This window comes from Halyomorpha halys, unplaced genomic scaffold (genome assembly GCF_000696795.3).
Source record: "Halyomorpha halys isolate HHAL.00 unplaced genomic scaffold, Hhal_1.1 Scaffold69.1, whole genome shotgun sequence".
Lineage (NCBI taxonomy): Eukaryota > Metazoa > Arthropoda > Insecta > Hemiptera > Pentatomidae > Halyomorpha > Halyomorpha halys.
Window position 1 is genome coordinate 891,504 of NW_027108206.1, and position 18,299 is coordinate 909,802.

Genomic DNA, 18,299 nt, shown 5'->3' on the forward strand with positions numbered 1-18,299 from the left:
TGTGAGGGGTAGAGCAGAGCTCAAGAGATCCCAGTGCATCCCCCTCGCCGCATCACTGGTAATGAGCCAGTGGAGGCTGAGCAAGTGTGCTAAAGCCGCAAACACTCAACTTGAGTGGAGAATCTGATTGCTCACTGTGATTGGTATTCTTAAAAATTTCAAAGTTTTTTCTTACAATGGGTCTTTGTATGACCTTGTCCACATCCGAAGCATCTTGCGTCATTGATCTGTTTTGTTCGAGTTTCCACTTTGAAGGATACTGGTAATTCCTACTTAAATTTAAGTTTATCTTCTTCCGAGAAAAGCCTTGATATAAGATTTCACAAAGTTTTATCTAACTGAGGAGAAGAGTCCCAGGCACTGCTTAAGTGTTTAAAAATTTCAGGAAGAACTAACATTCACTAGAGCTCCGTCCATACAGATAGATACACTGAGGTTTCACGGTAACCAACAATGCTGCCGATTCTCCTGAAGATAAAATACTTGCTCAGCGCCCTGAAAATATCCGTTTTACTCGACCAATACCCGCCACTTTACCCGCTCTTGGAGAATCGTTATAACTGTAACTGTATGATTGTTACAGTCATGATTGTACTGTCGCACTAGCTCTGGTGTGCTAGTTGATAGTTCAAATAATGTCAATGAAGCTCGTTAACCATCACATGTATACCCCTTAACTGTGAACTATCGTACAGTTTCTGTCTTTGCTGTAAAAGTGCCATTATCATGATGTAGTTATTTGATAGTTACAATTATGACAGAATTCGCTGTCACGATCGTTTTACTGTCGTGAAAGTTATGTAGCTCTGGGTATGGCGCGATCGTTAATAGTACAAGTAACGTCAGTTGACTAACATTCGCATTAACTGTTATATGTATACCCCCGACAGTTAATTATCACAACGTACCAACTTATCAAATGTAATGACGATTGAGTAATTCAGAAAATTAAGTACATCTCGATCAGTTGTACACGCTGATAGAGTTCTCGACAACATAAGAAAATATTTATTATTTCATCTTCATCAACATAAAGAATAAATCCTATTTGGTACCAGTGTGAGTAGATTGGCCTGCTAAGTAAAATTTCGTCCGGATGATAGTTTAGTTGCGACTTCTTTTTCAGTATCAACTTGAATGATATAAGCAACCCCCTTTTTAATTGCAGTATCTAAAAATAAAATGTCTACACAAATAATTTATTTTACCACATCTTTGCTCATGTTTAATAGTTCGCAGTTGACACAGTAATCAGTACAATCACACACAGCTACCTATGTTAAGCTAAGCTGAGAGAGCATAGCTCTTAGTCAAAATGCTTAAATCTATGTGGTAAAGATTGGGATGTGACTTTTGTTCCGTCTAGAGAACAAAGTACATTTTTTAATATGTTTCTGGATACTAAAGAAAAAAAATAAAATGTTGGAAGAGCGTTGATTGACCAAGTGTAATTAATAACATGAGGTGTTATAGTTGACGGTAGATTAATGTGAGAAGATGGTCGGGGGTGCAGTTAACAAAAAATATACAAATAAACAAAATTTATTTATTAGTACCTAAGTTTCAGACCTTCATCAGGGCTATAAAAACAAAAAGAGATAACAACCACCACTCATGGAAACACAAAAATAAACAAACAAATTTTGAAATATAATAATAATGAATTAAGTATAAAGTAGTTGATTAATAAAAATAGGAGTAGATAGTAGTTGATTGGTAACAATAGAAGATGAGATATAATATTACAGAAATGAGAATTATAGTAAATAAAATATGAAAAATTTTCCAGACACTATATTTATATTAGCTTACTTTTTTACTCTCCTATATTTCTGTACATTTTTTTCTTTCATTTTAACATTTTATTTTATTTATTTCCCATTATATCAGTTAATTCCATTACTCAAAACATCAGCACAAATAAATATGTTCTGTTTATTCCAGTATTTTTTGCTGACCACACCCTGACCCAACATTCTTCTCCTCTCCTAATTAATAAAAGGAAGATGGTCCAACTAACTCAAATAGTAAATAAACTATTTATTATGAACCAACTTTTCAGCCCACTTTGGAAGGCTTTAAGAATGAAGTAAAACGAAAGAATGTCTTTATTTACTATTTGAGTTATTTTCACAACACCTGGATCTTCTTTTTATAAAAGAGAGGAGAGAAATACTTTATTCGTCTATGCTGCCTAAATACATCAGGTTGCAATATCACACAGCATACTTATCAATCCGTAATCGAACATATATAAATTACATATAATTACATGGTATAATATGATATAAAGAAAACAATTTTTTTTTCCCACAGGTTTCCTTTCACAATCAATTTCGGTCTATATACCAAATACAAACATTTCAATTCATTCTTTTTTTCTTTCCCACTTCTGCTCCTCCAATTCCACCACTTCTTAATTCTTTAATTCACCCGATCAACAAATTCGCTTTCCGGAATTCACCCTCCTAGATCCTCTTCAGTGACCCGCTAAGCAAATTCACTATTAGATGGCAATGTGAGATCAGACCATCATTTATAGTCACAGCAGTAGATCAGTTTACCAAAAACAAATAGATACATTTTACGAGATTCAAAGAAAAACACAATAAAAAGCCGGTTACAAGAAGCACTTTGAATGAATAAAGAAGTTATAAAAAAATATATATAAAAATAATAATACTAATAAAATAAAATAATTTAATGAATAAATAAGTCAAAACACACAAATCAACAGGTCCGCATATTAAAACAATGGATAATCTCCGAGCTAATTCCCATGCAGGTGATGGTGTATGATCCCCAGGGAGTCCAAAATAATATTTTCCGCCAAGATCGCAATATCCCCAATGCTAACACCTAGGCCTTCTAAGAAGGTCCTTGTTCTACCTGGTATTGTTCCGCGAGATCCAAACCAGAGGCCTCTCACGGTGAACTCTCTCTCTCCGAAGGTCTCGCGGAATTTTTCCTTTAGGAAAGGGACGCATTTTTCATATATTTTCTTTTTTTCACTTTCCACTCCACCTTCCTGTTCGAGGTCATTACTTTCAAATCTTACCGTCGGAACCAAGACCAGAGCCGTGTCTCCGACTTTTGCAAATGCGACAATATCGGCATATCTTACGGATCCGTCGGCGTCAAAACAATAGACCTCCTCGAAGCAGGTGAAGTCTTTTCTTTCAAGGAACTTCATCAACTCTTCTTTGACCCTGTGGTGCCGGCGTGTTATAGGAAGGGAGTTGTTGGGACATTTTCCCAGCACATGAGCTGGTGTTTCAGACTCTCTGCCGCATTTGCGACAGAGGGACCCAACTTCTCCTTGCTGTTCACTGGCTCCTGGGACTCCACGTAGGGGTGTGTAGTTGATGTTAATTCAACATTCCAGGGCGTTCGCCCATTCTGACCCCGAGAGTATATGCTTGTCACATACATATCTATTTGCTTTCGGGGTCTCTTTGAAATGGCGAACACCGATACCCTGCCATCTGCAATTGGCCCACTCTTAGAAAGCATTCTCACGCAACAACTGTCGTAGAGCTCTCACACTTTTGTTGCCCCTATCCACCCCAAGTCTATCAGCACATGCCGCGATTTCGGCTTCGTAACTGAATATAGACTGGAATAGGGCATCCGGAACATTTGACAGTCGCTGGGCAATGGACCAATGCTGTAGTGGAGCTTCCCATTGACAGTGGATCCGACCCAGTCCTCGATACCTCCTGGGTGCTTACAGCATCACCGACGAGGTGTTAGCGGGGAGCCCAATGATGCCTTGATACTCCTGCGGATATTGGTATCAGTGCCCTCCAATATCGCAGGACGTGTACGTATCTTTGTAAGGGGAGCAGTCTGGAGAGGGTAAACAATGCCCGGGAAAAAGAACTGGTTGACAACGTTGATCTTTTGTTCTGGTAGCATGGGCTCACCAACTTATCCAGGTTATTATTTAACTTTGTCACGACCTCTTTTCCAAATACTAGCTGTCCCGAGAATGTACATCCAAGATATTTGATGGTGTCCTCGGCTTTTGCCGTTTGGATGACCTCTGTATTCTCAAGGGAGAGCTTTGTTGACTGCATCTCTCCTTTGTCCAATATGATACCCACACTTTTCTTTGCATTAATTGCCAAACCAATCTCCGCGAGCAGCCTCTGGACACTATTTATTATTCTTTCTGCAGAACCCCTGTCTCGCGCCGTTACAGCCTGACTGCATATATAATTACATCAATGTGAATGGAATGTTTCTTTGTTTTAAACAAATTTTGTAAAGCTATAGGACACCATCAAGTACTGTACAGTATCCCAAAATTATTTTTATCATAATAGTTGGATTAGTGTAAAATTAAAGTTCTTCATAAATTATTTCCTGGAACACCTGGAAGTGCAGTTAGGAACCATTGAATTAGGGTATACAATGTGATTATTCTTGAAAATGGCATAAATAACTGAAATGTAAAGCAAGACTAACCACAATAGAAAAGTGGAAGTGATTGCAACCTTGTATTATGGTTACAAACTTCACCTTAGAAAAAAAAACCAGGCATTAGATTTATAGATGGAATCTTGATTTGGCTTAGTAATTTTTAACTATTGGGTGAACTAGAGTCTCAAGCCTTTATTCTGAATTCTTCCAACAATAGCCTAATAACAGTTAACTCTTTTGAGTTTTTCTCTCATAAATTAATTTAAATTTATATTATAACAAAAGCCTAATTCATTCAGATATTTATGTCATGTTTATTCATTCTTAGCTATACTAGGCAAATAGCATTAATTAATTCTTAATGGAAATTCAAATAACAATACTTGGTGGGTAAGGAATTTTTTTAATACCTTTAGCTTTTATAGTAACTCCACATTATTGGTACCTGTATTTAGTAGGGGAAAAATGGTGTGACCACATTTTTCAGAATTGAACTGAGTCTCAAATGTCTAGCAAGTAGACATCATAAAGTCTACTTAATTTAGCATTTTCCAAATCATGGAATCAACATGCACTGTAAACATCCCAATAGTGCTTCTAAAAAAGTGCCTGCTTATTTAGTGATAGTAACAATTAGAGACAAGTAATTTTAAACATTTTTGTAATTGTTTTCTAAATAAATGCAAAAACCTTTCAAATTGAAAAAGAACCAATTTAATTTAATTATTTATTCATAATCTCAATAAATAAATTCATAGTGCAATATTTTATAAAAAATCTATACCGCATTGAAATATTACAAGAAAGAGGTGGGTGAAGAAGGTACCTTGAACTAATATTTCTTATTTTTTTATACTGACACCAAGCAGAATCATTAGAGAACAAAATTAATAAAAAAAACAAAACAATGATAACGTTTGAGTCAAATTAAAAAGAGCAGTTTTCTAATATATCAGTCTTTATTATTTTCTTAAAGTTTAGTTCATGATTTTTTTTTTTAAATTCTAGACTCCAACTTTTTTTAAAACATTATATTTACAATCCATAACACAATATTTTATAGATAATAACACCACTGTATTAAAGATTCCTGTAATAAAAATTAAGAAAACAACATTCAATGTCCACAAACTTAAAAATAAATATTACATTAAACTGATCAAAAATTAATAAGGCAAAATAGTAAGATATAAGCCAAGAAATATTAAATGAACCCATGACAATGACATGCTACTTTTTTGTTTACAAGTTTTAAAATTTAGAATAAAAATAAGAATCGAGGTAAAAATTACAGAAATATATATTGTACGAAAATGCATGAAGTCATAATGTAAATGTAATACACATAATTCTGTAAAAGTACCCAACTCAGAGTACATTAAAAATAGAAATCCTAACTTCAGTTATTGATATTTTACTTTGCCTTAAGATTAATACAAAAATTATTTTCAATATAAATGAATTTCTTTTCTTTTTTTTTAATAAAGATTTAATTATTACCAATAATTGTAAGCTCATAATCATTTTTTTCTTTAACTAATTCAATTTACACTTCAAAGACTGCAGTTTATGATTATTTACTAAAATATATGCATAAGTAAATTCCTATGCATCAATAAACCAAATACAAAAAATATAAAAACTTGAACCTATTTAAACTCAGTAAAAAACTCGAGTCATCTTCTTTAAATCTGTTAAAACAAATTAACATGCCAATAATGAATTTACAAAAGATGAAGAATAAGATATTAAATATTTACTATGGTAAAAATAGTACACAGATTAGAAGAGAATAACAATTTTAAAATGATAATCATAAAATATCAAATAACAGAAAACTTCAAGTGTAATGTTTTATACAATTGGATAGGTCTTGCTGTTCCTAACATTAGTTTTCCTGAAGTAAATTATTTTCAATGATTTTGACATTTTTTTTTTTTTTTTTTTTTTTTTTTTTTACTATCAGTAAACACATGATACATTAAAAATCTTACCTATTCCTAAAAAAAAAAAATCATGAACTAACTAAGTATATAAAAATACAAGTTCAATCAAAATCATCCATTAGGTCTAACGAGATAAATTTCATGTAATAGTATCATCATAAATTCAGATATATTAGCCAGTTGGACAATCTTATCGAATTGTAGGTCATAGATAAACTAATATACAGCTTCACCTCCACACTACATATACATCCAAGTAATAATTCAGCAAACTATTATTTAACAGGAACCACTTTAAAAAAAAAATTTTTAACAATATCAAAAATGAAACTATAACAATTAACCATGAAAAAATATACTAGGATAATAATAACTAATTTAATCCCTCATTAATACAACACTGAATGATTCAGAAGGAAATGAAGTTTTATTTACATAATAACTGTATCTTATTGAATGTATAATACATTAAATTTTTTGTTTTTTTAATATACATAGTTAATGAATTAAAAAATAAATACTATATTTCACAAACAAATATCCCAACATTCACAGATATACTAAAAAGTATATACATATATGTATAAAACACATACTGGAACAATGATGCCTGTAGTGGCTAAGAACACAAACAGAGCATCAAATAGCAAGTAAATTATTAAATCAGTTTAAAAAATATACAATAAATACTGTTAACAGATTTACAACCATAAGTTTATAATATTAGAAAAATGAATAGGCTAAAAAGTGATGTTCATTGCCTCTCAAGATCTAACCGCAAAAGTGATTATATTTAATAAATAGTTAAATAAATATTTACAGGAAGAATTATAATTATATTTAAATAACAAATAATACACAATACACCACATGGAAAAAATAAAGTAGCCAAAAAAGAATAAACCTATTAGACATAGTGACTCACTTATAATGCATTGAAAAATTCAAGTAATAAATGAATGAACAAATATAAAATATAATCGATAAAAAAAAAAGTATAACTTGTAATATCCCAGCTAGGAATCAACTACTAATTGTACTAAAATGTGAGTAGTTCTTACTGTTTCATTTGCTAACTTAAATTTTGCAAATATAAAATTCTGCCTCAACTTAAAAAAATTTGAACAAAAAAATAACAAAAGATTGAATGAGATATTTCAATGATTCCCATAAAAAAGTACTCAACAGATATTTATGAATGAGACATTGCTATGAAGAGATAAACATTATCTACACTTATTCAGCAGCAATCCCTGACAAAAAGTAAGAACTTGGTTTAGAACACTAAAAAACTAAGGATACATAACAATAATCTAACAAAGGAGCAGGCAAGTAGAAACATTCCAGATCACTATACATCAGCAATTCAGAGGAGCTAATTTTATATTAACAAACATACCATCGATTAACCTTAAATGAAACTAACTAATAGAGAGAACTAATAAAAAAAGACAAGAACTACAAATAAATGAACCTAAAATCTAAGGAAAATCAAACTCAAGAGAATATTAATTTTATATTAGTATTCCAAGTGACAGGTGAGCTGATAAATTTAAAATATCAACAATGGATTAGCAAAAGAAACAATGGCTCTCAGTTGAATTTAAATTTAACAATGCTTTTGATTCAAATATTATTTTTCCTAAATAAATCCAACCAAATGGTTTTGATAAAAGAATTTCCAGGCATTTATTTCATTTATATTAATAATTAAATATAAATAGGTTCTATTACCTGAATATTATTTTTAACTGTTATAAAACTGCCTTATACCAAAATATACATTTATAGATTAAGAAATGGATACAAATATTATTTTTTTCTGTTAGCCTTTATTTTACTTCATGCATGGCTTTCTACTACTAATTTACTGTAATATTATTTCTAAAAAAGACCTTAAATTAAACTGTTCGAGAAGATTAGCTCTGATGTGAATTGTACATCATACATTAATAAATCAGACATCAAACCTCTAGAACACCTTAAGAAATAGACATATTCAACCATCTAAATAGATTTTTCTGGTTATAAATTACCATTGTTAATATTTTAAAACATATTTATCTGTACAAATAATACTTAACTGAACATCAATAAAAAATAGGAAAAAATACCAACTAATTATAAAAAAATAGAAGTCAAATGCAAAATACAAAACCATTGCAAATGTCAATACTGAAAAACCTAATATTCAAGCACAAGTTGTAATAAACAAAATATAAATACTTTTGGTGATATATCCTTAATTTTACCACTCTCTATGGCACTGTTTTCTGGCCTTAACACTCATAATCTCTAGAAACATTGGATGGTATAAATAAATATATGAATAGTGGTATCTCATTCAAAATTTGAGCAGTGATTAATTTTTTATAATTTTAACTTACTTTAAGTAACTGGAGACACAATTTGATTTAAATTATAATTAATAGTTCATTGATTAAATTTAATTTTTAAATTTCTTATAATTTCACTCTTTTTTTTCCAGATAATGCCAAAATATTCTATTAGGAAAAGAAAAGATTTGAAATTCCAATTAATAAAATTTATAAATATGTTGACCAATTATTTAGGTCTTTAAAAATAAATTTGAACTGTTCAACTACCTACAAGTAAGGTTTTCAATTAATACTTTTCAGTTCATATCATTTAACTATGTGTGCAAATTATTATGTAGTTACATAAGAGATAAATTAATAACTTTGATATCTAAAAACTTTCTCATTTCCAACCGAAATAATCAGTTTTCTTCATCAAAATTAATTAATCACATAAAATTTAATTATACAAGAGACTTATTTCATTAAAAATCTATTGATAAAATAAATAATATAAAATATTCAGTCTAGACAATGCACATCAAATGAAAAAAAAATCAATGAACTAACAAAGTCATACAGATAAAATATTTTAAAATCATGAATATTAGAAACATTTAATTGGTAAATCAGAAAATTATACAGTTATTATAACTAGTCAATCTACAAAAATACATAATAGAACCAAACATATCTACAATAAACAATATATATCCTTGCATATAGTTACTTATAAATCTAAAAAGTACGACATTTTTATACATTCATATCTAATAGCTTATTCCAATTATGAATATTTACATGGATAAATGACTATGATACATATCATACACAGCCAATAAAGTATCAGATGTTATTTGACAATATAATTTCTTAATTAAGAGGATAATACATCCTTGTATTTAATGTTTGCATACGAAAGGAGCAGCAATTGTATGTTTTATCGTATTTACATTTGAACAACAGAAGGAATTACTTATAAAAAAGTAATCTAAAAAAAATTAAATATATATTATTATGAACTAGAAAAAAATGTATACATATCTAAAGGAATGATGATAGAGGTAAGTAAATCAGTTATTTATAAAACAGCCAAAAACAATTATTACTCCAAGGATACTGTAACCAAAATATTTTAAAACAAAGAAAAATAAATATATTTGAAATGAAAAACTAATCCTTTGGAAAAAAAAATTGCCAAGTTTAGAATTAACCAAACAAAACTGAAAATTTTGGATGAAGTGATACAGAAACAGTGACAATTTTTTATAAAATTCATTATATATATTTATATAAATTCAATTAATGGAATGTAATTCTTTTCATTAAAATTTAAAATTAGCTGTATACTATATATTATAGTTTAAGCTCATTATTTACACCAGTTGATTCAAATTAAACCAATAACTGTCAATAATCAGATGGTATCTTCCAACAGTATAAGTTTAGTCATCGTCACCTGAATTATGTATGGAGGATAGTTACTCAGTGGCTGACCTAATGTTATAAATGATCTCTTTTCCAAAAAAAACAAAACTTCAAAGAACACAACAAGTTTTAATCATTTTAGTTAATTACTAAATAAATTTTTGAAAGGTTTTTAACAATAAATTTTTCTATGAATTTAGGTCAAAAGTTAAATTTGAAATGATACACCAGCAAACCAGAATTATAATATTGATTTTGTTGTTTACTCTTAAGCCATCTAATTTGACACATATTATATATTTACAGATTATTTCTTGACTTGGTTTCATATAAATAATAAATTACATTTAAGTATTTACATCTTACTAAAAGAAAGTTAAAAAAAAGATATATAGGTATTCGAATGTGAACACAAGTCAGGAACTCCTTTTAGCCAATACACAACACAATCATTAAAATAATGTGTCAAACATTAATATGTAATTTTGATATTAATAGTTTTTGTTATTGACCACAAAAATATTTTTCGAAGCATTTGCTTTTTCAGTTCAATAGTTTCTGACGAAAAATTGAAGTTACTCTTTACCTGAAACAAAAAAGATATTAAATCAATATTTACCAAGGTCTCATAACAATCCAAAGCATTTTAACTTTTTTTCCAATTAATTACATTTAAATTTACTGGAAGAGATTCTAGGAGTAACTATAAATAATTATCTCATTCAACATCTATATAAGTCATTGCCTTGGCAGTTTGAGCAAAATATTACTAATATCAGAAAAACAAATACCATAAATAATGTAGATGAATTTATTGTTTTCAAAATGTTATAGCTATTATTAAAACTTTATTTGCTATTCGCCAAGTTTCAAAAATGTAAAAGTACTTAATTTTTTTTGGTCAGTTGTTCTATTATGAATTGTTATAGATATTTTCCCCGAGGCTTTGTTAGTACAATATGCATTAGTAGAGATTTAAAAAATAAACAGGAAGATTGATAGGAGGAAAATAGTGATAACTTATAAGTACTATAAATCAATGGAGACCAGTGGTTCCCAACCAGTGATCCAGGGAGGACTTTTTATTTAAGTGTTTTATTGTTTACTTTTGAGTGTTAGTTGAAAAATTTTAACAGCTAAATTGGCTACAAAAGTGCCTCAAATGCACTTTCAAGCAGCCTAACTCAAATATTTTCCCTGGGGAGTCTCCTTTTGCCCCAAGACAGGAGTGGGATGGGCCACACATTGTTCAGATTTTAGCTTAATAATCCACAGACTTCTACAGATTGGGAACCACTGACGTAGACAAAAAAAAAACTAGAAAGTTCAAAGAATTTCTTTTAAAAAAATTAATGATAAAAGCTAGATTTTAGCTAGTACTAATTCACTTAATTAAATAAAATAATGTAGAGAGATCGGTTCATCATACATGTTACATCATGAATCTACAGATAAAATATATAAATAAAAACTACGAACCACACATATATATTAAAATAATGAGAAATTTAACTATGAAAAATCATGAGATTCCTTGCAACAGGGATAATAGTTATCTTATAATTATTCAGTTAGGAAAATGAACAAATTAGATGCAGATTTTAAGGTGGATACCTAAATAAGAGATCTAATTACTTTACAACTGAATAAAATCTTGATATCAGTAGATATAAGATGAAGACTGTCATTGAGTTGGAAGTGTTTGAAGTTCCATAACAGTACCTGAGACGGCAAAAAATAATACAGAGAACATACCAGAGAAAGAATATACTGCGGAACAGTTAAAGCATGGAATCAGTAAGAATAACTTTGAACATAGTGAGAGTTAAAAGAAAGGCCAACAAATCATCACAAGTTCCATAGACATTGTATTTCTTATCTGACTAAAGTACCATAAACTTGGTTTAAAGGTGATCTATGTAACTTTGATTCAATGTCAATATGCACATATTTACCAATTATAAAGACAATACAACATTTACTCACAACATAGACCAAATAATTTTATAAATCCTTATTACTTGCTTAATATTGACATGCTTCATTAAATTTTAAAGTTAATAAAGAATTGAAGTATAGCAGTTTTATTCGGAGATAAAAGATATTGATGCAAAGTATAGCAGAACTCAAACATCAATAAAATATATGATGGAAAACCCATAACAACAGTAGTAATATTAAAGAAAGAGCTAGATTTCTGCTTACTTTGTCAATAGTCTGGCACAGATAACCACTGAGATTACCTATCGTACATGGAAATAAGTCCTTATAAGATAACCTGACAGCTGGACACATGGAGCGAAGGTCCAAGATTGCTTGGTTCAGAAGGTTGTGGGTTCGATTCTCACCTGGGTCAGTCAATATTTATTAAGCAGTGGACCTGAGAAATGAGTCTTGACATTCCCGCTCTGGGGCTCCATATGCTCTCAATGGAAGACTTGAGCCATAGTAAAAAAAAAGTTTTTTCAAGTATTTACTTAGATATAAATGCAATTTTAAACTTAGATTTAAATAAAGAAGAAAGTTCAGTAGATGTTAATTCTAATGGTAAATACAAATTTTAGTTTTATAGGGGTAGAGATGAGGGAAGTCAAGATTTAGAGACATTTATCAGAGTTCAAGATTTAATTATGTTAAACAGTGAAAATACACTACTAATGGAGCAAAGGGTTGTGGTAATATTGAACTTATGTTAACATAACAATAAGTCAAAAATAATGTAACCAGTATCTGTAAAAGAAGTTAATTTTTCTAATCACAATACTTTTATCATTGGGAAACACACACTCGAGTCAATTTAATAAATAAACCTCTAATTAATTAACTTAAACAGAAAAGACTATATTTTTAAAATCAAAACAACATACCCTATATAAAATCAAATTTGAACTAAGCTTACACAGGAAATTGATTTGACTGAGATTGTAACACAAATATCAGTTCAATTGTCTTACCACTAACCAAATTATTCATTTATTTACCAAAATAATCTCCAAAAAATCCAACAATATGTAATTTGAAAGATCCAAAGCCAAAAGACAATTAAGAAAACTTTAAAGATCAGTTTTCTAACAGATAATTAACTATGGAGAATACACTGAAGAACTAAAACTGATCCTGATCTATAAGGAATAAGGACTAACTACTTTAAGAGCAGAAAATAAAAAATAATGAAAATATTTAAACTTGAAACCCATTACTAACTCTGCATGGGACTGGCCAAATACTAAACAGTAAATGTTCAACATTTACTCAAGTGCATATGGAATAGGTGCTAAAGATTCAGTGACTCATATAGTTGATCAACAAATTAAAGATGATTCTTTAAGCATGGACAGTAAAGAACAATGAATGAAATTAAGAAAATGCATTAATACACTCCATCTCACAGCTGAAAACAAGCCTTAAAACTGAAAACTAGAAGACAAGGACACTGGATTAAGATAAACGCTAGCAAAAACTGTAGGATATTATTTAAAAACAGTATTATACCATTTTCGGACACATTATATCAAAGATTTAAGTGCGAATAGAAACTTCTGCTTTCAATAGTGAACAAGGAGCTAGGCTTGACTGGATAGCTATCTGATCAATCATTTCTACTGCAAAGGAAATGTACAGTCTTCAGTCTCACTACAGATTTCATGTTAATTAATTCACAGTGTTTTCTTTGTTGAGTAAAAACAACAGCCATTTCCAGGAATAGCGTGGTCAGAATTAAAAGAATGATGACAGGCTGAGTATATTGTCACAGGAAAATTAACAAAAAAATTTCTACATAAGAATCTAAAAAATTAGATTCATGGATAAAACCGTAATACCTCCAAACTTCATTTTTTTTTTTTTTGGTCAAAATTTAATCCAAATTCTTATTAGGTGTTTTAAGTAGAAATCATTTATGATTGGATTTCAATTTTTTTTTCTCTTCAGATAACAATCAAGCGCTATCAGAGGTACATAAAACTTTTTGTCAGATTTATCATTTTTGAAAAGGTTGAATTATTACTGTGAACAGTAATAGCCAGCTATTGACCACATTACTGTAATTTTTATGGTTGCTTTAATACTTCATCCAATTATTTCCAATTGATACAAAATGGACATAAATGAGAATTAGAGAATAATACAATTTTTGACAAATAAAATGTCTTCAAAAATTATACCTACTTTCTCATGTTTTGGGAAGTAGTTCGTTTGCTGTTGTTGAACATACGGATGAAGCCAGTTTGAGATGTAAACAGTTTTGAAGTTTGTGGTCTTACACGTCCTTAAAGTAATAATATACAATATTATAACAAACTATACAAATTATAGTAACTATAATTATTAGTTAAATTATTAAATAAACTTAATAACACTAAATAATAAATAAAGCTTAACACTCAATAATTAAAATAACCACAAAAATACTACATTTAACAGCCTAAATAAAGTATACACACCACTTTCAGGTTTTGAAGAACTATTGGTCCATTCTGTTTGAATGGTAACTGGACGAATAACCATTGAGTTTTCATCCTTATCACGGATCATCTCAGGTTCCTGTAAAATGAAACAAAATCATGTAGAATGAAACTAATAACTGGATTTAATAATAAATATTGACAAATTCAGCAATAATTCGGAAATAAAAACATATAATGTTCTTAATTGTTAACTGAGAAGAAGAAACCTAATCAATAAGCCTCAAAAGAGCTAGGAGATGCAAGAAAAAGCAGTAGCTAAGTAGCAGATGTTATAAACTTTCATACGTTTTAGACAATGATAACTAGACACCAGATTTTTATGTAGCATAATACCCAAAACATGCAGTTGTGCAGTTAAAATCTAACATGTGTAAAATTATATATAAAATATAAAAATCCTGCAAAAATTAGTTAATTGTTTAATTTATAATATTAATACATGGAAAGCTCATCTAACCTTGTTTGAATCAAACTCGCAAAATACTCACAACTAAAAAGTAAGAACGAAAACTGAAATAAGAAATTACCACTAACCACTACAAAATCAGCAGGAATAATGATTGGGTAGAGGTGGAATGATAATCCAGGTTAAAAACAGACACAATGAACAGTTTTTGTAACAATGAAGCTTATTCTAGAGATTTTTCATGGCTACCCAAGACAACTGATTATTACTATTCCAAGAAATGGGGAACAAAAGATGTGATTGCGAGAAAATCCTGGTCTCTAATAATAACTACTTCACAATTGATCCCAGAGCAAAGTTAGATCATTAGAAACATCTGAAGAAGTATTTCCCACAATTTTTAAAATCAATAGGGTACAATATAAAATAAAATTCAGAACCACTGGCTAGAAACATATTCAAAAAGTTATTAGTATTATATAAATAATGGAACCTAGCACTTCCACATACTACAAACAAATTAATGAAAACAACTTTAAATCTTATTTTATACCAAATATTCAGATCTAAATGAATCAAAAATAACATGAAACATAAAACATCAAAATATTTTTTAAAAAAATAATATGTTAATAATATATATTATGTATATAAAATGTTGTCACATTATTTTTTATATAAAAAACAAACTGAATAAATTGTTGGCAATAAACAACAGATCAATATAATTATCCAATATAAATCTAACTCTTTTACATTATAAGAGAAGTTAAAAATTTATTATATTTATTTTAAAATAAGAAATATCAATACAATAGTACAGAAACATAGTTTTGTTAAAACAAAAATGTTTTAGAAACAATGAAGTCTATAACTTGAGTTATTAAATGATATACCGTTTAAATAAAAATTTTATTCACATGTACATTTTTAAAACAATAATACAGCCTTTAGAATATGGATATTTCCCATAAATTAATTTAAATGGCATTTTATGATATCGATTTATGATTTTCAACTAGATTAATAAGAAATTAATGATGTAAGAAACAAATGTAGAATGTAAGTATATGATTAATACATTACAAAAACTCACAGAATCACTAGATGCCAATGAGGAAAGGCTAATATCAGAAGATGTTGGTGACATTGAAGATGACTTTAACAGAAACTTGTTCCTGATCCACTGGCGATAATTTATAACACGATCAGTCACCCTCACAATTCGACCAAGAATACTAAAAATATGCACCTCAAAAATTATATTGCAGATTTAAAACTCTAATGTTAGAATACAAAGCTGAAACTTATAAATAAAAATTAATGAATACATATATAAGATAAGTGTAAGTATACACCCTAATTTGTTTTGACCAGGGCAGGAATGGTAGTTTCAATCCAATTCAATCCAGAAAAAAATATGTAATAGAACCCAAGTGTGCTAAAATAAATTCTCATTTATAAATGAGTAACTAAAATATTTTATTACATATAATTTATAGCAATTGAAAATGCAACTACTTACCTTTGTTGTGGGTCAAGAAGATAATCAGTGTTAAGTGGATTTACCACTTGAGTTAATGTTATATATGCGTACTCAAAAGCCTGTCTGACATGGAGGGCACCATAGGAACCCCGCCCAATATCATTGCCAGGAGTCAGTGGGTCTTCTATGCACAATACTGATGATCGATGGCCATCCTTCATGTCTTTAGCCAACTAGATATCAATAAAACCATTTTATAAATTGCATAAAATAATACAATAAAAAAATCAGCAAAATAAATGAACATAGAAATTTGCTAAATGATCTGGTAAATAAATTTGAGATGATCATATTCTTTATTAGAGTTTTTATATGAGCAGTATTTAAGCCCAGATATAAGAGTTATTTTAGAAGATTGTTGATTGACAGTGTGCAAGTAATAAAAGGAAGATGGTCTGGGTGCAGTCAAAATAACTCAAATAGTAATTAAAATAACCAGATCTTCATTGACATATCTTTCTTTTTTTCTATCCTCCATTTAGTCATTGCTCAAAGGGATTCTGCGGGGCATTGCAGTCCGGAAATTGTTGGAGTTATCAGGCTGAAGCGGCACATCTGCAACGGGGACGTCACAGAGTGATCAGTAGCGTGAAGGCTGGGCTTTCTGGACTTTTAAATGAGTTATTTTTCAAAACAAATAAATAAAATGTTTTCTCCAGTATATGTGCCTCTTATCACTGAAACCCGATGAACTCGAGCTAAAACCCTATACTAGGTTATATAAGCTATTCTCACACACCAACACCACGACTCAACCACCCACTGGCTCTCCCCACCATTTCGTAGATAACAGCTGCTGGCCATAAAGTTACCTTCTTTCTATAGGAAAACAGCAGTACCATATCAACAGACTGGGGTATCCTGTTTGTAATACAATTTTATCATAACTAACCTACACTGAGCGACTTGTAAATTTGGCGCTAAACAGTTATTTAATCGTTGAATTCTTGAATTGTTATATATATTTCTTTCTTCATTAAACAGCTTAGATTAACAACAATTTAATTTGTTCTTTAATTTATTTGTTTTTTATTTTCTTCTTCTCCTTTTTCATAAAAATAAAAAATGGAAACTTTATTTTTCTTGCTAAGTATTAAAGATTTTCTTATTTATTTTTTTAAAGTATATTTTCATTTGACTATAATTTATTATTTCACAATGAATGCATTTTTTATTTTCATTTATTTGTTTATTTGCTTCACCTTATAAAATACATTTTGTTTTATCAGCTGAAAGGATTTTTTTATTTAATTTTCTCGGTTTCTTTTTTTGGGAGGTTTCAATTTACTGTTAATTAATTAATTTCTAAAATAAAACATGAATAATTACTTTACATATACACCCCACAGCCATGGTTACCAGTATAGGAGCTGGCCTTGGTATACCAGTGTGGAGAACCTTGACATGGTGGAGCACCGCAGACCAAGATAAGATGAACCAAGACCACCACCTGTTATTAAGTTTGTCAGACAGCATTTGCAGGAAGATCTGACACAGCGAAGGAAGGCAAAGCGGGATTTCTCAACTTAGGATATTGGCTGTCAAAAAAATTAATCCCACCAGATATATTTTGGTGCAGAGATGACCCCAAAAAACAGGTATATGCATTGGCTCACCGGAGTGAGCAGTGGGCAAAGTAGTATCGGCTGGCAGAGTATGCTGCAAGAAGATTAATAGCCATCTTGTGACCTACATTGATCAGCCTAAATACCTCAATGCCTGCTGTTGACATACCGGTAACACCCAGAATATCTCTCCAGATAT

The 18,299-nt window shown here is 29.8% G+C and overlaps 1 protein-coding gene across 2 annotated transcripts in view; it reads right to left on the reverse strand.

Moving 5' to 3' along the window:
• Window positions 1–6,353: 6,353 nt before the first annotated feature.
• Window positions 6,354–18,299, reverse strand: part of LOC106692742 (terminal nucleotidyltransferase 4B) — a 29,933-nt gene continuing 17,987 nt past the window's right edge. The window contains exons 6-11 of one of the 2 annotated variants that reach the window (XR_010843201.1): window positions 16,515–16,708; window positions 16,086–16,227; window positions 14,560–14,659; window positions 14,285–14,384; window positions 12,323–12,554; window positions 6,354–10,703 (exon numbers count right to left, since the gene is read on the reverse strand). Coding sequence is in view for 1 of the 2 variants with exons in the window: in XM_014438861.3 (XP_014294347.1) it covers window positions 10,700–10,703; window positions 14,285–14,384; window positions 14,560–14,659; window positions 16,086–16,227; window positions 16,515–16,708 (540 nt within the window). In the remaining variant the exon portion in view is untranslated. The remainder of the gene's footprint in view (window positions 10,704–12,322; window positions 12,555–14,284; window positions 14,385–14,559; window positions 14,660–16,085; window positions 16,228–16,514; window positions 16,709–18,299) is intronic. The other variant, XM_014438861.3, reaches the window with a different exon arrangement.